The sequence below is a fragment of the Argentina silus genome, assembly GCF_951799395.1.
Source record: "Argentina silus genome assembly, chromosome: 9".
NCBI classification, from domain to species: Eukaryota; Metazoa; Chordata; class Actinopteri; order Argentiniformes; family Argentinidae; genus Argentina; species Argentina silus.
In genome coordinates this window covers 9,284,679-9,307,285 of record NC_139663.1, presented here as the reverse complement: position 1 = coordinate 9,307,285, position 22,607 = coordinate 9,284,679, and the positions used below count along the sequence as shown (strand labels likewise).

The 22,607-nt window shown below is 46.3% G+C and overlaps 2 protein-coding genes across 2 annotated transcripts; one reads left to right on the top strand and one right to left on the bottom strand.

Annotated features, from left to right (window-relative positions):
- Window positions 1-240: 240 nt before the first annotated feature.
- On the bottom strand, window positions 241-4,186 carry 42sp43 (P43 5S RNA-binding protein; the record flags this gene model as incomplete). The annotated part of the gene is made up of 9 exons (XM_083676485.1): window positions 241-510; window positions 904-957; window positions 2,017-2,246; window positions 2,682-2,762; window positions 3,000-3,073; window positions 3,367-3,461; window positions 3,595-3,691; window positions 3,762-3,862; window positions 4,052-4,186. The coding sequence occupies 9 exons, from the start codon at window positions 4,184-4,186 to the stop codon at window positions 241-243; spliced, it is 1,137 nt and encodes a 378-aa protein (XP_083532611.1).
- A 3,191-nt stretch (window positions 4,187-7,377) lies between these two features.
- LOC310809165 (disintegrin and metalloproteinase domain-containing protein 11-like) lies at window positions 7,378-21,236 on the top strand (the record flags this gene model as incomplete). The annotated part of the gene is made up of 24 exons (XM_083676351.1): window positions 7,378-7,453; window positions 7,873-8,075; window positions 10,913-10,989; window positions 11,843-11,909; window positions 13,411-13,493; window positions 13,835-13,898; window positions 13,983-14,053; window positions 14,427-14,571; window positions 14,671-14,742; window positions 14,904-15,070; window positions 15,165-15,249; window positions 15,433-15,523; window positions 16,322-16,373; window positions 17,029-17,128; window positions 17,429-17,500; window positions 17,754-17,846; window positions 18,175-18,255; window positions 18,360-18,410; window positions 18,605-18,668; window positions 18,895-19,000; window positions 19,110-19,229; window positions 19,449-19,617; window positions 20,108-20,219; window positions 21,142-21,236. The coding sequence occupies exons 1-24, from the start codon at window positions 7,396-7,398 to the stop codon at window positions 21,234-21,236; spliced, it is 2,298 nt and encodes a 765-aa protein (XP_083532477.1). The 5' UTR covers window positions 7,378-7,395.
- Between the last annotated feature and the right edge of the window lie 1,371 nt (window positions 21,237-22,607).

Sequence of the window (22,607 nt, the reverse complement as noted above, 5' to 3'; positions counted from 1 at the left end):
AACTCATTCTTTATTGGGTCAGTGCTATTTAGGCATCAAACAGAATAACGCAAATGGTTCTTTATACAGGAACATAATAGGATCCAATACACAACTTTCTCTGTACCATAAACAATGATATGATAATCTAAACATTCAAAATCTCCAAAGATTAAGATAAATAAAATTTAACTAAAGTAGGCAATGGTACTTTAAGATTATATACAAAGCCAGATACAGGTTTATCCTTTGATTTGACCTTTAACTCTTAAGTGGGGTGACCTCAGGCTGAGGCTCCACAGGGCGAGGGGGCTTGATGCTGAAGAGGTTGCGCAGGTTGACCTCGGGATCAACAAAGTGCGGGATTTTCCGCTCGTTGAAGAGGCCAGAGAGGTTGGCCTCCACCTTGGCCCGTCTGGAGATACGCATACGCAAGGCAAAGAGCCGCTTTAGGTCTTCCTCCACCAGGGGGAGCTGGTGGTGTCCTTCCAGACGCTTCTGCCAGTCCTTCCGGGACCGCTGGCGTTGGCGCTGCCGCTGCACAGACAAGTAAACGAAGAGTCAGATAAGTCATGCAGCAGAAGTCAGCAGCTGGAGTATCAGGGCACAGAACGATCTGCATTGTAATATCCATACTGTCATTCATCTGTAGGGGACACTAGTCAAACTGAAATGTCTAGGACATTGTGTTGCTAAATAAAAGACTCCAAGCAATACAACATTCACTTCAATCTGCCAGACATCTAAGACAGCAGCTGTCAACAGGTTCAAAGCACGGTTCAAGGCACATTTATAAAAAAAAAAATAAAAAAAATCAATGGTCACCTGGCCAGACACTGTTGGCACTCCAAACAGAAGCCTCACTGTTGGCTCAAGCCCATGTCATTTTCACCATGGGGGAGACAGACAAAATAGCATGCTTACCTTTACGCCACTGGAGTCTGGGTCATGGTGTACCAGGTGCCTGGTCAGACTCTCCTGTGGGGTGGAACAAAGACAGGCGTCATGACATGCCAAGAATAACCGAGTGTACGCCACGCTACAGAAAACATGCTCTCTATAAATAATGTGCTTGATGTCTTAAGTGCTGCAGTCTGAGAACGCAGGATTTCAGGGAAGATATCAATTTACATTGGTAGGCTCCAGTAAAGCCCATAACATGGCAACCAGTTATTTGCTCCAGCCATTGACTTCCAGTAAATCATACATTCATGAGTCTCCTTTGCATGCAGAAATTGAACCCTCAATTGTACTGTATGAATTTGTTATGCATTTCTAAATAAGGCAGCTGTCAACTGGAAGCCAGATCAGGGAAGCCAGTCATGGCAAACATTAGGGCAGAGACCTGCTATAGTACATGACAAAACAGCAACACCACAATTCAATGAAGCAGAAAACTGAGGAAGAAATGTAATGCACTCTATACAACACTGTCTCGTACTACGCTCTAGGCAGTGAATATCGCTCAATTCATGTCTAGCCTCCTACTAGTGTTCCCATAATTGAGTCACAATCTTCAGAAAACAATGGGCTTGAATTTAAATTCTTACCCTTGAAACAACTGAATGACAACTGTGCATGAAGATGTCAAGGCTACATCACTCGGCACCATGACTGCTGCCATGACTCCTCCAGACACTTACCACAGTGCAACGCAAACATTTTGTCAGCAAATCAATTCCATAGCGAAAACAATGTAATGTAGACATGGACGACCAAGAAACGATAACATAATGTAGCCTGCTTGGGCTGAAAACAGCAACAGAGAAACCCAATGCTGCACATGCCGTAGGCTACTGCTCCAATCAACAATGGATGCACTGTGACAAGGGTGTAGAGGAATGATGGCGGCCATGATATTGCTGAATGTCGTCAAGCTGTAGGCACGACATCCTGACGCACATCCGCTAGCAAAACTGAATTGACGCCACACCCTGCTAAATGGGGGTGAGGGGGGGATCTTTACCAGCCACATGAGTGATTCACAATGTAGTGGGTAATCATGAAGAAAAGGGGGGGGTTGTGTACTTCACATACCCGCATAGCAAAGGTCCGTGGGCAGTCAGGGAAGGAGCAGCGGAACTTAAGGAGCTGCAGGTGAGTCTTGCGGATGTGGTGCTGCAGGTTGAAGGTGGTGGAGAAGTAGGCCTGGCAGCCAGTGCTAGGGCACAGCAGGACAGGCTTCTGTAGGGCATGGGTGCGCTTGTGCCTACGCAGAGAGTCCACCTTCTTGAACACCTTCTGGCACAGCTTACAGGTGTATGTGGCTGGGTGACGAGACAGCAGGGGAGGGTCACTACCTTCAACAGCCATGATTTCAAATTGGATCCATATCAGTCAAGCTCAGTTAGGTGAATCTAACCAATAGTGAAATCATCTATTGGCTAAGGGTTATCAATAGAACAAAGTCATCAGTAACTCAGTGTACATTTCCAAATCCAAAAAATGACAGTACATCTAAACAAGACAGGAAGGTGGTAGAGGGACAATTTGGTATAGCACCTTACATTTGTAAATGTGAAGTCACACTGCCATCCTGACAGCCCTCTCCTGGGAGAAGAAACTTGGCCCCAATATGTGGTAAAGTAATGTGTACTTGTGAAACAGTGTCATCTTGTCACTTTCAACAGCTCCAGTTAAGCAAGGCTGGATCAGAGGGTTCTGGTCCTGTTTAGAATGCACACTGGCTGGGGGGGCCTTACCTGGGTGTTTAAGCATGTGCTTCTGCAGTTTTCCCCAGGTGTGCTCCAACACCTGGCAGTTGGGCTTTGGGCAGCGGTACCCTGCAGGGAGAGGGAGAGGCAATGGGGGTGTAAAGGGGTACTGCAAAAAGGCCCCTTCAAAAAGTGACACCAAAACTGCCTTTTCCAGACAAATCTGCATTGCACCCAATCTTGGAAAACATCATAGATTCACATGCAAGGCAAGACAGTACAATACATTGAACTGCAGTAGCACAGCAGTAGTGGAGGTGATGACAAAAGTGGGCAGGAAAACCTGTAGAGAGCAAGTGGACAAACCTGCATGAGTCTTCTCATGGGCCCTGCGAGTAACATGGGTGTCGAACACAACATCGCAGCCATCCTTAGAACATCTAAATAGAACATCAGATACAGACAAACAGGAAATGAATCACTACATGTGACTGGATATACCTCATTTAACAGCAGGCCACATGCAATCATTTCATGGTAAATTAAGCCTCACTGAGGTTGCTACCAAGTATATTCCATGCCATTTACCTGATCGACCATAAACATGTAATTTATCTATTGGACAGGATTAGTGCACAGGGGTATTAATACTATGCGTTATGCATCATTCTAGTACAGTGTTGAAATGTCTCCAGTCCATTAAACCCTCCGAGACTGAGGGACGCTGACTTACTTGAAACTCGATGCTGCTCCGCCTCCATGCCCCTTCAAGTGCAATTTATATGCCCTGCGTTTCTTGAACGTCAACGAGCAGTTTGGGAAATTGCACTATAAAGAAAATGAAACTATTACACTTTTCCAGCCAAAATAACAGGGGCTCTCTGAAATGGTAACTAGAGGATGCTGCAGATGGCCACTCCAGGTGGCTGTGTGGTTGCTTGTCGCCATCTAGCGGACAAACCTGAAAATACTTGTTTTTTTCTCCATGGGCGTAACGCACGTGTCTCTTCAAATTGTCAGCGTTGAAGAAACTCTTGGTGCAACTCACGAAAGTACACCTATATGTAGAAAACAGTCTTAGTTCATGTGCGTTTAAAAAATGTTGAATAATTTTAACATGACCTTTACCTGAATTGCTTAACCCCGGTGTGTCCTAGACTGTGACGGTTCAGGTGAGACTTCCGTGAGAAACGACGACCACAATCTGTTACTCCACACTGGAAAGGTCGCTGAAAGACATGCATTAAGATGTTATGATAACATATGTAAAATTTAAAATTATCTACGCGCAGTGGGAACGATTTGCCAAAGGCTTTGTGGCCAGTCACAATTACTGTAGGGCATAACCACACACAACTAAAATGTCACTCCGTCTGTTGCTGAAAAAGCAACAATATAGTATTTGTGTCAATATCTACCGCTCCCGTGTGCACGGTCTCATGGTCTTTCAAACGCCTCTCCCGCGTGAATGTCGCGCCACAATCAGCATGGGTGCAGTTGAAGAGCTGCAATCGTGGAACAGCGTCCAGTTTCCCGTAGTTTATCCCGTTCATCGTCTCTTTATCAAAAACTCTTGTCTCTCACCACCCTCTTAGGTTGCACACTGTATCAACCCAAAGGAAACCGTACCGCATCCCCACTATTCTTATAGAGAGGTCACCGAGGTTAATTGAGTCGAGTGTCACCTGTGCGTAATCATCGCTCTTATTTGCTCTCAGTGCCTGGACTGAATGTAAATTGCCTGCGCTTCATTTGGCCACTTTGACCAATATTGTATGTCGAGCAGCAGCCTGCTGCACAAACTGCTTATTACATGTAAGTGGATGAAGAATTTTGAAATCCACTCTGACTACTGATGGAGCTAGGTTAGCCGGATAGCATCCTCCTCTATACAGTCTTGTGGACAGATAGGACTGTATAGAGGATGACGCTATCTGGCTAGGTGTAATGGGAACACATTAAAAGGTGGGGAGCTGAATGAAACTGCGATGCAACTCTTCCTACAGCAGAGGGTAGTATGTCTCTAAACTGATACAGTCACTAGTAGAGAGAGAGAGAGATAAAGAGAGATGTCCCATTGTTTTGTCAGAGATTAAATCCTTTCAGCATGCCATGCTGTTAATCTCAAGGATATGAAGATACCCCCCCCCCCCCCAATCATCCTTGAAGTGTGGGTTTCCCTGCACTCTCTAGTGGTCTGGGAGTCCTCCGCTTTTCTGTGCTGACATTTCTCCTCTCTTTTAGCACTGGTAGACAGTGAAGTGAAGCAAAAATACACTTAAACAGATAGATCACAGGTTAGGACTCCTGCTCCTTCACATTCTCTGAGTGGACTGTTGGCTGAGTGGACTGACTTTGTGGAGAGAGGTCACACACCTGCCACACTATTGTCTGTGAAAGCTACCTTGCTGAGAACAGCTGGACCTGTTGCTTAACATCCTGGTGTTTTCAGTAGGAGATCTCATTACAGTAAGGAGTGGTTAGGCTACTTAACTGTTGTTGAATAGTTAATAGACTGCAATTACTTAGATGTATCAGTGCTGAAGCAACTTGATTTATTCTCTCTTTCGGCAATGAGTACTGACTTGTAATTATATCCTGTATTGAAATGATCTCATCAGGATAGATAGATAGATAGATAGATAGATAGATAGATAGATAGATAGGTACTTTATTGATCCACTTCGCAAAACAACAACAACAAAATAAAGTGACAATAATAAAATAAATAATAAAATAGACATCTGAAACATTATATACAGTAAGAACAGTCCAGTAAGATTTAACATCCCCCAGCCTGACTCTGATCACCCTGATCGAACCAGCCGGAGGATGAGTTGTATAGTCTTATTGCAGCAGGCAGAAAAGATCTCCTATAGTGCTCCTTAGTGCAACGTGGTTGTAGTAGTCTGTTGCTAAAGGTCATGTCATGGGGATGGGAGGGATTGTCCATTATGGCCAGAAGTTTGGTCCTCATCCTCCTATTGGCCACCTCCTCCACAACAGTGTCCAGGGTGACACCGAGGACAGAACCAGCTTTCCTAGTAAGCTTGTTCAGCCTCTTGGTGTCACCTTCCTTGATGCTGCCCCCCCCCCCCCCCCCCCAACGTACCACCACGTACAGCACTGCGCTGGCCACCAGTGACTGGAAGAACATGTTCAGCAGAGTCCTGCACACGCCAAAGGACCTGAGCCTCCTTAAGAAATAAAGACGGTTCTGGCCCCTCTGGTACAGGACATGTGTTACCAGTCCAGTCCAGTTTATTGTCCAGGTGCACCCCCAGGTACTTGTAGCTCTGAACCACCTCCACGTCCTCTCCCTAGATGGAAACAGGAGGCAGGGGGACCCTAGTCCTCCTAAAGTCCACCACCATCTCCTTTGTCTTGCTGATGTTGAGTAACAGGTGGTTCTGCTCACACCACTCAACAAAACTGTCCACCAGTCCTCTGTACTAGCTAGTAATAATGTCTGTGAGTGTTAACTGGTTGATAGTGGATAGAGACAGGAACAGGTGCCCATAGAGTTGCTGGGAGGTCCCCATATGAAGAATCAGTGACACTGAAGTTATAACCTTGTTTTTGTGTTTCTTTGGTCATCACTGGAGCAGAAACTGGCTGATGGTGCATATACAGTAGCTTTGATCGCAAGCTAATGCCATCCCTCTGCTATTTTACTCAAGGAAGTACCATTCCCCCCTCCCCTGTCCCACTGTCTCTGGCTTGCAGAAGAGGAGAGCTCCCTGTTACTCATAGAGGGAGGGAGATGAAATATTTAGTGAGAACTGCTAGAATGCACAATGTGCCTCCATTAGTAGGATTTGCTGCAGCTGGACTGCATCCTGTACACAGTTCAGACTGGTATTATTGGCTCCAAGGAAATTTGAACCCCTCAAGCCACCGATTACATCACTCTCTGAGACACCACAGATTGCCATTCTTGGTCTTAGCTAAAGGTCTCAGACAAAACGTTGGTCTTGTTGGCACATAACTGAATTTGGCCAACAAGTTCCTCACAAGTGCATTGCGGCTTGCTTACCTAATATGAGAGTAATGGACATTCAGTAGATAACATTTAGGCATGAAGATGTGTTATTCAGTGTATATCAGTCCTCCACAGTCATGCATTCGTGCATTTGTGAATTAAACTACTGCGACTGTTGCCATTCATACGCGCTTATGAAAAGTGAATGAACTCAGTCTCTTTACCTTCTCTAGCCCACCTCACTCAGGTTGTCGCATTTTCGCGCCTCCTCTCTTGTGCAGAGAACTGCATGGCAACGGGGAGGATGCTTGGAGATAGAATGAGGGAGGGTACCATTGGTCCCACGTGTCCTCATCACCGCAGACCCAACGCAATTCTGTTCATTTTCTATCTACCGTTTCCGCATACCGCAGATTCGCATACACACATACATGCAGAGACACACACACGCAAAATCCTGTAGGAATCATGCCTATGTGCACGCCAGACTCCCCATTTGACTTATTCTCCATATTCTAATTGAGAAATTCGATTATTGATTGACTCCGCCATAGGGCATTTGTTTTCTAATTGGGCAATATTCAAATCCAATATTACCCGTAATATTGGTAAGACTTTAGGTTCGAGCTGATTGGGGAGATGAGAGGACGACCATCCGATGTCAAACAGATTCAGTCGGTGTTTTTTTCGCCGTGATCTACTGAGAATCGGTTTTGTTTTAATCTGTGTTTTTGACATTTTAACGCACTCGATGTTAATCCGAGGGAATATGTGAACATCATGCTGGTGGTGTGGTGCTTGGTCTTTGCTGCAGTGGGCGAGAGGCTTGCCGTGTCAGGTAAGAGAGGATGAGGAGGAGTGTGGAGAGGGGGAAGCACCCTTTTCATTTCCAACTTTCACCCCCACCGTAGACGTTTCCCAATTTTTGCACCTGCAATCACTTTTTCTCCTGTAGTAGCCTACAATTATATTGTGGTGGTAGCTCGCAGCTGGGGATAGTTGTCTCGGTGCCAAGCACGTAGTGTTTCGTTCCATCTCTTGTCTGTACAACCGATGCGCCAGATTTGCTGCATCAACACATTTTCACCGCAGCGCCGATCGCGCACAGAGCGTTATGCCTGCTGTGGTGCCAAATTATGTCAACAAGCATTTTAGAAAATAATGTTAATATATAAGTGTTACAGTCGATGTGCGATTTATGCTCAGATCGGCAGGCCGACTCAAACCCCTCCGTATACCTGGTGTCCCGCGTTGCAGGTTGGGGCAGATCTTTGGCGCGGGATGCGAATGTGTGGGACTGGTTCGCTCCGGTGGAGCGGGGAGACAGCAGCGACACTGCGGCCGAAGTCACCTATCCAAAGCGGGTGGTGCGGCAGATCAAGTCGGAGGAAGAAATGGCCCACGGCTATTTGGATACCAGGGTGAAGAATGACCCTGGAAGCAGTGGAACGTCGCTATCGGTAAGTCAAAGCGTGAGAACAAGCCTCGGACACAGCCAGCCATGTGTATAATGACAAAACAATGTCGAGAATCAGATAATTGTTTTGTGATGAATTAAACATTTTCTTTTCCTTCAACTGACGCACTCATTGTATGAAACTCTATGGCTCCAATAGTCATGTCCCCACCCTTGCTTGAGTGCCTTATTTATTTAGGTATAGCCCACTTGACTTTTCCATAAAACCCTTGTTCAGACAATATGCAATCTGCAAATCCACATTGCCCTATAATCTCTTATCGACAAATTGGCAATAAGCCCCTTCAGATCCTCAGATGCTCACTGACACTCACAGAGAACTTTCATTCAGCATTGGTTCAGACAGTTGACTGAGGCATTGCTTCAGGATTCTGATATGGGTGTGACCTGTTGCCCCAAGACTGACTGGCTCTCTCCTACTGAGCACCAGGGAACACCTTTGCCAGTTGCTCTAGAGCAATGCGGTTCTCAGTGCTGCTCTGCACACCCTTTTAAAATCCCACCAAATCACTATAGACATCAGAGGAGGACTCCACAGCTCTGCACTGTGACAGTGTAGATTAATACCACAACTACTGTGGAGCCTAATAGAGTGGTGGTGATGCTGGTGTTTGTGTTGTTTAAACCATTATCACTGTAAACTGTAAGCATTAGATCAGAGAATATCTGGGACTTGAAACCAATACCTTCTGACCTGCTTTCCACATCAACTAAGCCTCCCTGCCTGCTACTACCAGATGCAATTACTCCAGGGAGTACAGAGCTGAAACAGAAGCCTTTGTGTGAGTTTTAGCTGCCTTCATCTCAAGATAGTGAAGTGAACTCCCTTACTGAAATATTCAGGAATCACATCTGATTATCCCTTTGCTGTGTTGAGCTCCTAACTGTTTCATTATTCAATGGTGTGTTGAAGTATGTCCCCATCAATATTTAAACAGGCCTGTGTGAGAAGTAATGCATGGGCCAAGAAGACTCCTGTGCACAATCTTCCCATTCTTTCTCTCTCTCTCTCTCTCTCTCTCTCTCTCTCTCTCTCTCTCTCTCTCTCTCTCTCTCTCTCTTTTCCCACTCTCCCTCTCTCTCTATATATTTCTATGGCGTGGGGACTAATGTAGGTAGGTAGGATTGAGAGGTGGAGTTCCCTGTGTATTCTGTGATGGGAGGACGCAGGGAGGGTTGACTTAGTTTGAGAGACTCATGCCTCTCGTCTGGAGAGATGCATTTTGCTCTCATTACACTGCTTGGCTAAATCTACTGAGTGATATCATTGAAATATTTAAAGGGCTGTTAAGTGGAGCGAGGTTGAACAAAAGCACTCATTGACAACTTTCAAGAGGAACTTTGGTTGTTTTTATTTTGGAATGGGATAATTTGTGTAGGCGGTCGTGTGATGTAATTAGTTTGCCACTTGTTACCTTTTTGAATGTTTTTTTTCACAGTTTTTCTTTTGTGCTGTAATGATTTCATCGTTTATAGTGTAATTTACTAACAGAACATATAGCCATTTAGAATGTATAGCCAATTCTGAATGACAAGTTTAGTGACTGATAATTAGTAATTACTAATAGATATTGATCATTTGGTCATTCTTAATCATATCTGTAAATGTATGTTCATCTGCAGTTGCTTTCCTCATGAATGAAGACTCAAGATGTCTTAAGCGTTACAGTTGTGAAGGTGTTTATGTCCTTGATGACATCTGAAGGGATGTCATGTGCCACTGATGTGATTCAGGGCAGAAAAATATGTCATGTCATTATTTACAGTAACTTCATCAGATTCCCATATGAGTCCACTAATCCACTTGACACCTCATTCTTACCAGTACTTGAGTCAGCCTGGAGAAATTCCTCCTCCTTTTTCTGTCTGAAGTTGAGTTGTGTGGAATCATTGGAGGGAATGATTCCAGTCTTGTCTCACTGAAAGGCCAGTGATTCAGTGCACCCTGTTCCCGGCAGACTGAATAACTGTGCTTGAACACTGGCACTGTTTGTGCTTTTGGAGACACACAGTGTTTTGTCTGCAGTAAATCTCTCCCAGCCTGTAAAGCTACTCCTTGCTGTCCTTTCTCAGTAGCCGACAATAACCTCTCCATTTCTTGGCACCTGTCCATGAGGGACATTGGCTTGACACCGGTGAATGTAGATGGATTTTGAGCTTTTTCTCCTTCCCCCACCTCTGCTGTCAACCCTCTCTCTGTCCACCTCTGCTGTCAACCCTCTCTCTGTCCACCTCTGCTGTCAACCCTCTCTCTGTCCACCTCTGCTGTCAACCCTCTCTCTGTCCACCTCTGCTGTCAACCCTCTCTCTGTCCACCTCTGCTGTCAACCCTCTCTCTGTCCACCTCTGCTGTCAACCCTCTCTCTGTCCACCTCTGCTGTCAACCCTCTCTCTGTCCACCTCTGCTGTCAACCCTCTCTCTGTCCACCTCTGCTGTCAACCCTCTCTCTGTCCACCTCTGCTGTCAACCCTCTCTCTGTCCATCTCTGACAGTAAACTCAAACTGCTGGACTGAATCCAGTGAAGCTAAATCAGTTGGCTCTTTGTCAAGCAGATTCTTGAAGCTGCTGAAGCGTTTTTTGGCACACATGCCATCTTGAATGACCAGGAATGCATTTATGTTTTTTGTTTATTGTACAGTATATACTTATGAAATAATGAAATTGTTGAGTCAGCGAAGTGGTTGGATTGCTACCAGAGTGGTATACATTTGAAATGACTCTAGCTTGAATGGTTTCTCTCGCTTCCACCCCCTCTTATCTCATTTCTCTCCCTCTCTCTCTCTCTCTCTCTCTCTCTCTCTCTCTCTCTTTATTTCAGCCGGTCCATTTAGCTCAGAGCTGTTTTCAGGTGGAAGCCTTTGGACAATCCTTCACCCTGGACCTGGAGCTAAACCAGTTAGTAGATCCTCCATACCATTCTCATCATCTTCATTCATCATTATCTTTCATTTATCTGTCATTTAGATTAATATGTTTGTCCTACTCACTTCCGTCAGTCTGTATTTCTTAATTACCATAACTGCTTCCATTAGCAAATCCACTTTGCTCTTCTATTATGCCACATGGCCAGATGTGTGTTTAGGCATTAGCCACACACACACACACACACACACACACACCCACACACACACACACACACACACACACACCCACACGCACACACACACACCCACACACACACACACACACACACACCCCCACACCCACACACACACACACACACACACACACACACACACACACACACACACACACACACAAACACACATACAGTAGACGCTGAGTGGAGCACAGTTAATACAGACACACACACACCCACACACACTCAGTGGAGCACAGTCAGTACAGCCTCCCACCCAGGAGGGAGAGAAGAGGAGGGGAGAGGAGAGAGTGGCCTGGATTATTATGACTTTATTATTCATGAGGTTCAAGGACAGAACCACCCCTCAGTGAGTCAAACAACAGTCAGAGCACTTATACTATTACAGACACAGTGAGATCATGGTGTAAATCACATCTATTGTGTATAGCCATGCAATATGGAAATCATGTCTACCATCATACATGCACACTGAAAGACTGGAATTATGCCAATATTAATGTACCATTTTCACATAAAAAGAATGAATATCTACAAACTGAAAAGACATGAAGAGAGAGATATTAAACCCAGACAGGGGTCGTAGGGAGAGCCTGGTGGGAGGTTCAGTATGTGAGAGGTGTCTCTGTTGTTGTTTTTTTTCTGCAGCCACCTCCTGTCCTCAGACTATGTCGAACGGCACTTTGACCAAGATGGCAAACCCTCGCAATCTGCGGTAAGACTGCTGTGTGTGTGTGTGTGTGTGTGTGTGTGTGTGTGTGTGTGTGTGTGTGTGTGTGCGTGTGCGTGTGCGTGTGCGTGTGCGTGTGCGTGTGCGTGTGGATTAGGGGCCTTGACAATGACTTTGTTATGCACAGAAATGAAACACATGACAATATTTTCCACATAGGCCTATTGTACATATCACTGTATGCTTTTGTTGAGTCCAGAATGTCTTTTTGTGTCTAGTGTGTAGTCAGTTAAGCATTCCTATTCTGTCTGCAGCTCTTATCAGCAGCATATATCAGAGGCGAATCACATGACTGTGGTGTGCAATAGTTCACAAAAAGAACTGTCCCCATTGTATGAAGAGATGTGAAAATGAAAGCTACAGCATCGGGAATGTGTGATTGTGGCTATAGACTAGAGGAATGCCACTATCTTCAATCTTCTTCTTTCTTCTTCTTTCATTGTACCAAACATTTTACTAACTGCCCCCCCCCCCCCCCCCCCATCATCCCCACCCACTCTCCTTCCCAACTCTCCCTCAGCCCTCAGCCAATCAGGAGCCTGTTCCCATAGCAACGAGTCAGCTCAGCGGTGTCATTAAGTTCTTGGCAGAGGGGAGAATGAAAGAAGACTGAGAGGGAGAAAGAGAGAGAGAGATAGGAGGAGGAGGAGGGAAATTGGGAGTAAAATGCCAGTACATAACAAAGGCGGGATGGCTGTTGGTATCAAAGGGAATAATTGTGTGTGTTTGTAGACAGTTGGTTTCTTCGGAAGGCAGTGGGTGGAAGGAATGGCCCGGAGAGCTGGCATCCAGACCAGATACTCACTCAGCCGGACCAGGCCTTACTTGGCTCAGTGTGCTGCTCTCTCTCTCTCTCTCTCTCTCTCTCTCTCTCTCTCTGCCTATTATTACAGTATTACATCGTTATTTTAACCCCATTCTCTGAAGTGACCTAATGACCTCAAACAAAGCAAGGTCTTTTGAAGGAGACTGAGGGTCGACGAGGCTACGCTGGTTGTAGGAGAAGAGAAGAGAGGGAAGCAGCTTTTGTGACGTGAACATTAGTGTTGTAGATGCACTCTAAAGTGTGGTTCCTCGACACAGGTCCGGTCACTGCTCCGAGGAAAAGTCCAGGTTGAAAACCCCATACAGTAGCAATGACATTCCATGTGGGGGATCAACTCCAGTCTTTATTTATTTAAAAGCTCCCGATCTAGAAGACCCCTCCATTGTCAGCGGAGCACAGTAGAGTGGAGCGCAGTACAGGACACAAGTAGGTCACATGCTGTGCCATAAGTGCCATTATAGAAAGAGAGAGAGAGAGAGAGAGAGACAGCAGAGGAAAAGTTCAGGCAGCAGAGGTTGTTTGAATCACGACGCATAGGGGACTCCATGTTGTTTGTTAAGGGTAAAGGTTAGGTTGCTGAATGAACCTCACAGTCACACCTCGGGCCACTTTTTGTCACGATACTGTGTCGTAAAAGTGTTCTGTGCTTTGTGACCACAGGGAGGGGAACACTGCTACTACCAAGGGAGGTTGAGGGGCCTATCAGAGTCCTGGGCAGCTCTCTCCACCTGCCACGGCCTACGGTGAGCTTCTCTTGGTCATGGTAGACTACTGCTGTACTCTATTCTTTCAACAGGGTGCCAATGTGGCCCGTGTGGCAGTTGGTACTGTAGAGCATGGTGCTAGCAATGTGAAGGTTGTGGGTTCGATTCCCGCTGGGACCGTGTATATAAAACAAACTTATGCACTTCACTGCACTGTAAGTCGCTTTGGATAAGAGTGTCAGCTAAATGGCGTATATTATTATTTATTATATAAGTTAGATATTACAAAGCAACATGGCCACTGACCCACGTGTACTGATCCGACGATATGTACTGAACCTTTCTCAATACTTACCTCATCCATTCTTCTTCTTTTTCAGTGGAATGTGGTCTGATGGGCTGTTCACCTATGGGATTGAGCCTATTCTCAATGGGAGCAATCAGGTGAGTCTTGCATCTGGATCGTGGTCTAGCGTTGGTCCCTGGATCCTCTTGTCTTCTCACCTACCTGTGTTTCCTCCTCTGTAGAACGACGGTGCTTACCTGGTCCGTAGGATGCCTGATGTGAGGCTGTCCCCTGACTGTCCAGGAGGAGGTCAGTGGACCTACTGTCCCCTCTGTCATCTTCCAATGTCATCTCTCGTTCCACTGTACACACCAGTGGAGGCTGGTGGAGGTAGAAATCAGAGGACCGGCATCATTGTAACGCATGGCACAGAATGAGGAATGGATACATTACCAGTCCTTATTCCGTTCCGTTCATTACCACGAGCCCGTCCTCCAATTTCAACCTCCACCAGCCTCCACAGTCAGGGGTGTTACAATCTCGCTGCTAATGTTACCCATCTCTAATGTTAATCTAATCTAACGTTATCTCTCTGCATGAGCATTTTCTGTTTCTGTCTTGCCATTTTCTCAATCACCTCAACACCTCAATCCTCCAGACTGCAACAAAGAGGGTGCTAGCCACAGAGGTGCTGGTGGTGAGAGACTAGACCAAATACAGGAGGCGCAGGTGTCAGAGGTGCTGAGGCGTTCTAAGAGACAGGCCCGCAGGCCCACCGTGCAGACAGAGACCAAATACATCGAGCTGATGGTGGTCAATGACAACGAAATGGTGAGGTTATTCTTCTCTACGGACTGTGTGTGTGTGTGTGTGTGTGTGTGTGTGTGTGTGTGTGTGTGTCTGATGTTAGTGTTTATTCTTTGTCTGCAGTTTATGCAGCTCCGTCGCTCCACCACCCAGACTAGGAACTTTGCCAAAGCAGTGGTCAATATGGCAGATGCAGTAAGACATGTTTTTTTTACCCCTTCCTTGCTGTTTACACTGGTATCCCAACCGTCACTAAAATGAACCGGTCAACAGACTTGAATTGATTTTCTCATTGCATTAAGCTTTTAGAAAACCCTTCGAGATAACCTACAGCACTGTATATTTTTGGACTCCAGATCTATAAGGAACAGCTGAACACGCGGATTGTGCTGGTTGCCATGGAGACTTGGTCATCTGCAAACATGGTTCCCGTGGTAGCAGACCCCTTGACGACTCTGCAGAACTTCATGAAGTACAGGAGGGAGAGCATCAAGGAACAGAGCGATGTTGTGCACCTTTTCTCGTGAGTGCGGCCTCTCCCTGTCCTGTCCCATCCCCTGTTACTGACTGCCCCCTTAGTCAGGCTGTGCTCACTGTCATCCCTCCGTGTCCACCAGGGGGCGTACCTTCCAGAGCAGCCGCAGTGGGACAGCCTACACAGGAGGAGTGTGCTCTCTCACCAGAGGGGGGGGCATCAACGAGGTGAGAGAGCCCCCACCCTGCACTCTGCTCTTCCCACTCAATCGTAAAAAAGCACCTAAACAGACAACAAGGAGTTGAGGCTCAGTCATAGAGTTTGTGTGTGTGTGTGTGTGTGTGTGTGTGTGTGTGTGTGTGTGTGTGTGTGTGTCTCTTCTCATGTCTCTGCATGTGTGTGTGTTACAGTATGGCAATGTGGGTCCTATGGCCATCACCCTGTGCCAGAGCCTGGGTCAGAACATTGGGATGAGGTGGAACAATGCCCGCAACTCTGCAGGTAAGAAAGGGGTCATGACAGTGGACCAACGGGGGGGGGGGGGGGGAACCAGGAAGGGTTGGGTTGAGTGAGGGTGGAAACTGAAGATACCGTACACAGGAAGGGGTGGATTGAAGAAATGGGAGAAGAGGGGATTGATAGCTGTGAGAGGTGGAAGGGGAAGGGGGAAGGTTGGTGCCGGTACACTAACCCAGCCTGGCAAAGCTCCACCGCAAGTCCCTCTGTAATTACAGTTCTCCATTAGGAGATTAGCCGCCCGTAACCAGGGCCATGGGTGGCGGGGGGGTGGTTCTGGGGAGGGGGGGTAAGTAGAGCAGCACACTGACTGAACAATGAACAATGGGCTGCGTGATTTATGCATAAGAACCTCTAACTGCGATCTATCAATTCCAGGAGTAGAACATGGAAATATACACATTGTATATATATATATGCCTTTTCATATTTCATATAGTGTGTTGTTTAATAAAGGGCCTGGGTAGATTGGGTATCTAACTCAGTTCTTTTGAATTCTTTTTTTTTTTTCTCAAGTTAGTGACCTTTGCGTCCAAATGAAGAAAGTATGTCATAGTCAACATCAACATCATCATCCATATACGCTCTCATCATCATCCATATACGCTCTCATCATCATCCATATACGCTCTCATCATCATCCATATACGCTCTCATCATCATCCATATACGCTCTCATCATCATCCATATACGCTCTCATCATCATCCATATACTCTTGCTCTTATAATCACTCCCTCATCACTTTCTTCCTTTCTTCCCTCTCTCTCTCCCTCTCTCCCAGGAGACTGCCGGTGCCCTGATGCTTGGCTAGGTTGTATTATGGAGGATACAGGGTAAATATTAGCTTTAAAAAGACACTTAAATGGCTACACACTCAATTTGAAGAGCACACCATGCCTCACTTTGTATTCAGGCTCGTATCTGTCTTGAAAGTCTAGCTGTTCCCCGTCTCGGGCTGCTCTCTGTGCTGTAATTTGTCTCATTCAGTTCACTCAATTAGACACTTCAGAACCTGAAACACACTCACCAAGACTTATACCACCAAAGCTGTTTTGACTTTTAGTCAGCACTTAATGTGTCCAGTCCATTAAGGTAATTGGAGTCAATTTGCTGAAACATCAAACAGGTCTCAAAGAGGCTGTTTCTAATGTCTGATCACCAAGAGATGGGGAATGGTTGAACATAAACAAATTAGTATTTCTATGAATGCTTTGGCTTTGGTTATGTCTATTATTCCAGATGGTTCAATGCTGATTTCAGTTGTCAATTTCTAATCCACTATCAATTAACATGTCGAGTATTAACGTTTGGTAACGTTGCAAAACGATGGGACCAAGTCCTAGATTTGATTTGGCACTACCTATTGGAAAAAGGCACACTGGCTTTGAACATTTTTCTTTTCTCTTTTTTTTCTCTCTCTCTCTTTGTACTTGCATCTGTGTGTGTGTGTGTGTGTGTGTGTGTGTGTGTGTGTGTGTGTGTGTACAGATATTACCTGCCCAGAAAATTCTCTCGGTGCAGTGTTGATGAGTACATCCAGTTCTTGCTCCAGGGGGGCGGTAGCTGCCTCTTCAACAAGCCCAACAAGGTGAGCTTGGCGTGGGGATGTGGGAGTGAATGAGGCCTGGCCTGGTCTAGTGGGGGAGTTGAGTGTTAAGCGGAATGTCTCTGGAGTGCCGCTATTTATAGCCTAATTAATTATCCCAATGTCCTAATTTCTCTCAGATCACATATTTACTTACAGCTCTGTGTCCATATTTCTCTCTGTCCTCCCCCTCTATCATTATCTCCTTCCACCCCTTCCATCATCCCCCCTCCCAACACATCGCTTATCTCTCCCTCCATCTCTTTTCTGCTCCCCCTATCCCCCCATCTCTCTCTCCTTTAGCTGTTGGACCCCCCAGAGTGTGGGAATGGCTTTGTGGAGCTGGGAGAGGAGTGTGACTGTGGATCTCAGGTGGTGAGTGTCTATTATGTTACTGTGGAACGAATGACATCAGTGAGGAGGAGCCATTCTCTTCTCCTCTCCTCTCCTCTCCTCTCCTCTCCTCTCCTCTCCATGACTTTAACTTTGGATAATCCAGGGCCTATCCCATAGATGTAGAACAACTGTTCTAACTGAATGGCCTATGCTCTGTCGTGGTGTTATGTATAACCAGAGTGTGTTGTTTGCGATGAACAGTAATCAGTGTGTGGGTCTGTGCCCATTGTAGGAGTGTGCCCGCAGTGGAGGGGCCTGCTGTAAGAAGTGCACACTGACCCATGATGCCATGTGCAGCAACGGGCTCTGCTGCAGTGGGTGCAGGGTGAGCTTCTCCGCTTGTCACTCATCCATTACCACAGCTCAATTTACATATTACTCATCAGGCTGTCTATGTGGGCTGGAAGAGTAACTACTTCATCATTATCAACCGTTTTACTAAAACTGTCACTTGCCTTTAATATGGTAGGGTTCTTTTGAATATGAAGGATACAATACCTGCCGGTGCCCAGTAGATGGTAGAGGTTAATGTGTGTGATATTGATGCCTGTCTAATGGCTGTTGTTGTCGTTGTTGTTGTCGTTGTCGTTGTCGTTGTCGTTGTCGTTGTTGTTGTTGTTGTTGTTGTTGTTGTTGTTGTTGTTGTTTCTCAGTATGAGCTTAGAGGAGCAGTGTGTCGAGACGCCGTGAATGACTGTGACAGCCCAGAGACCTGCACTGGGGACTCCAGCCAGGTAGGGTACACAGCCACCCTGGGAGATGGGAGTCTGTCTGTCTGATAGGAGTCTGTGGTAACATGAGTCTGAAGTGAATCAGATGTCCTTTTGTTCTATTGCAGTGTCCTCATAACGTGCACAAGCTGGATGGATACATGTGTGACAATAGTCAGGTAACGCTCACTGGGTTGCTGCTTTGTTCAACACCTATGTTGTGTAGATAAGTCTGCAAGTGATCTCTGTTCTAGCCATTGTTTTCATCTGTGTATGTGTGTGTGTGTGTGTGTGTCTCTCTTTCTCTCTCTCTCTCTCTCTTTCTCTTCCCTTCTCTTCTCTCTTGCTCTCTCCCTCTCTCTCTCTCTCTCAGGGTCGTTGTTATGGGGGGCGATGCAGGACTCGTGATGGCCAGTGTAAGGGACTTTGGGGCTACAGTAAGTAAAAGAAAAGTGTTGATGATTCATTCATGCTATTGGATATCTATATATCTGAAACCACACCCTTATGACTGCTCACTTGCAGTTACAGTACGTGTACTGTAGTCAAATCTGGCTCTGCCCACGGTGGTCTTATGCCACCTGGTGGTCATATATGAAACTGCAGTGAGTCTGCCAGATACTGTTGATATAGATCTAATGTGTGATGTGTCTGGTTGGTCAGATTCAGCAGACAGGTTCTGTTATGAGAAGCTGAATGCGGAGGGCACAGAGAAAGGCAACTGTGGACGCAGGCCTGAGGGCCAGGGGTGGCTGCAGTGCAACAAGCCGTAAGCTTTCATTGCTATCACACCGTAACACGATGAGCTTTTTCCATTGTAGAATTCTGAACGTGCCATGCAACGTGATCGACTTATCCTCTTTCCTCTTTTTGTTCAGGGATGTTTTATGTGGCTTCCTGTTCTGTGCCAATATGACAGCGAAGCCTAAGTTTGGCGACCTACAGGGTGAGGTGACCAGCCTTACCATATACCACCAAAACAAGTACCTGGACTGCCGGTGAGTAGTCAATGTTCAATGTTACTATCTTGTTCAGATCAAAGCTAATACATTTTTTCCATTTCAGTGTTTTGAGGTTGGGACACTCTCTTAGACTATGGATGTGATCATCACATGTCCTGTGTGTGTGTGTGTGTGTGTGTGTGTGTGTGTGTGTGTGTGTGTGTGCGCGTGTGTGTGTGTGTGTGCGCGTCTGTGTGTGTGTGTGTGTGTGCTCAGAGGGGGCCATGCCCTGCTGGAGGATGGTTCAGACCTAGGTTACGTGGAGGATGGCACGCCCTGCGGTCCCAACATGATGTGTCTGGAGCGCCGCTGCCTCCCTTTGGCCGCCTTCAACCTCAGCACCTGCTCCGGGTCCACCTCCGGCGGCACCTGCTCCAACCACGGGGTGAGACACACACATACACACACACATGGACCGCCCCGCCCATTCATGTTCAGGGACTGACCTAGTCACACTCGCAGGGGCTGACGCTTACACACACACACACACACACACACACACACACATACATACACACACACATGGACCGCCCCGCCCATTCATGTTCAGGGACTGACCTAGTCACACTCGCAGGGGCTGACGCTTACACACACACACACACACACACACACACACACACACACACACACACACACACACACACACACACACACACACACACACACACACCTTGTCTCCGACTGATGAAACCTCATGGGGATTGTGTTTTAAGAGTTGTTAACACTCAAAGGGGGAGACCAAGAAAGCCTTGGATTTGAATGGCATGACATGTCCTTGATATTGTGGCTCAGATCGTTGATCTGTTTCAAGGCTTCTCTCTATCACTCTGATACTGCATCTAACTCTTCAGTCACTCTCTCTCTCTCTCTCTCAGACTTGCAGTAACGAGGTGAAGTGTATCTGCGACAGGGACTACACAGGGAAGGACTGCAGTGTGTTTGATCCCATTCCAGACCCCACGGTCCCGGCTGGCCCAGAAAAGAAAGGTTCATCCCCGCCCCTGTGTGTCTGCGTCTGCGTCTCCAGTACAACACAATCCCTCCACACTCCCTCTGTCCTTCTCATCTCCCTCTCATAGTCCGCCTACCATCACCCCATCTCTCTGTGTACTCAAGTGTAGCGTTTAGTCAATCTCTTGTAAGAACCTCTTGTACGCTGGTTCAATAACCGTGTGTCAAGGCCTGTTTGTAGTGTGAGAAGGCGTAGTGTGAGGAGTTTATGAGGAAAAAGGCTATATCAATCGATAGTTATGTTTCATAGTGTACTCTGTCAGGGTGAGTATGTGTTTTCATGTGGGAGTGTGTGGGAGTATGTTGAAGGTGTTTTAAGTGCATACGGTGTGTGTGTGTGTGTGTGTGTGTGTGTGTGTGTGTGTGTGTGTGTGTGTGTGTGTGTGTGTGTGTGTGTGTGTGTGTGTGTGTCTCTCTCCCGAGTTGCAGGGACCTGGCCACTACTGTATCTTCAAGTGTCTTCCTTACTTTCTTACAGTCTGCCAATGATACAGGGCAATTTGGCCATTGCTCTCATAGGGCATAACACCAAACCCACCCTAAGCAAGAGGGTGTCCAGCTGAAAGAGCAGGGGGAATGAGAAAGAAGTAATAAAAACACTCCTTTTTTACTGTTGTCTCCCTGACTTCCCCTGGCTCTCCCGCCCGTTCTCCCTCCTCAACCCCACGCCTGGAACTCCCCCTCTCCTCTCCTCTCCTCTCCTCTCCTCTCTCTTTCTGTCTATTCAGGTATCTTATCTCTTTCAACTCTATTTCTCTCTTTCCGGTTGATGTTGTTGTTGATGTACAGTGTTGATGCTGTCCTCTCATGTGTGTTTTTGGTGGTGTTGTTTTTGTTTCTGCCCCCCTTCCCCCCCTTCCCCCCCTCCGCACCCCTCCCCCCTCCTCCCTCTGCGCAGGTCCCAGTGGCACCAATATCATTATAGGGTCGATCGCAGGTGCTATTCTCCTGGCAGCTATAGTCCTAGGGGGAACAGGATGGGGATTTAAGTAAGAGTTCTGGCATGCCTCTGTGTACCTGTCTGCTTCTACCCAAGGCCCACTCACACCCCTCCTAAAGAGCGCCCGTTTGCAACTCATCACCCAAGTTGAGGGAGGGATTTGAATTTCAAATGGTATTGCTTTAAACGTATGCCAACCATGAAACCCTCTGATCCTCTGGACATAGTTTGGCTTCATGAGACTAAAAGGAATACTCAGTAGAGATGACCCCTGAGCTCCATCATGTACCTCTGCTGTCATCTGCCCCGTCTCCCCCAGCAGACAGAACCCAGTTATCCTGCCTGTCTCTAGTTCTCTATCCTCATTCCCTAGTCCAGCATCTATAAACTTCTACAGTGTGTCTGTTTTGCCCCCTGCTTATTGCTATGACTACACTGCTTCTGAAAGTGACCTCCTCCACTGGTGCCCCATTGTCCTATGGAATCCTATGTTCCCATTTTTGTAGTACTACCTACAGTACTGTACCTCTCAGTCCTTCATTCTTCTCTCAGTTGTGGTCTCCTAGTACTGTAGTTCTAGTACAACTCTAGTTGTAGTGGGTTATCTCAACTGCTAAGTGATTAGCGTACCCTGAACAGTACAAGTGCCCTTCCTGCACTGGCTTTCTCTGCAGAGCCTCAGCTGTGCATGCCTGCTAATGTTTACTCCTAGACTCTGACCTAAAAGGATTACTAGTAGATGTCCCTCTTACTTGAAATTAATTATTACAAAATGTTTATGTTTGCCTTCTCTGGAGTTATCAAATTCCATTTGCTTGCTTTTTACCCTTTAGTACTTTCTATACTCTTCCACTTACTGATTTGGTCAGTAGTCAAAGTAACTATTATTTATGTGAGGGAAATCATGTAGAATCCTTTTAGGGACAGGGGTAAATGTCTGTGCATATTTGCATGAGCTGTGACCAGGTGGTTCCCCAGGGTGAAGACTGGGCATAGCAGTAGGTCTGTCTGAACCTGATTGGACCCATTGGACTTCATAGGTTATGATTGCTATGGAGGGGGAGGGAGACTCTTGGGAGGGAGACTGTTGGGAGGGAGACTGTTGGTGCCATGAGCTAGACCTGCAGCATGTGGTGCTACCACACTTTTGCATAATTAATACTTAAGCCAATAAGCAGCAGTAATATCATAGATTGATCAATTGATCGATTGATTGATTGATTAATGATTGATTGATATGTTTTCTTTCTCTGATTGGATGCTGCTATGATTGCATATCAGCACAGTACCACTAGATCAAAGATGAAAGAAAATGATTGAAATGCTGTTGTAATTACTTATGGCAACATTTCATGTTACTGTATAAAGCCCAATCAGGTCTTGTCAATAGATATGCAGGAATGGAACATTGATTAGACCTAATA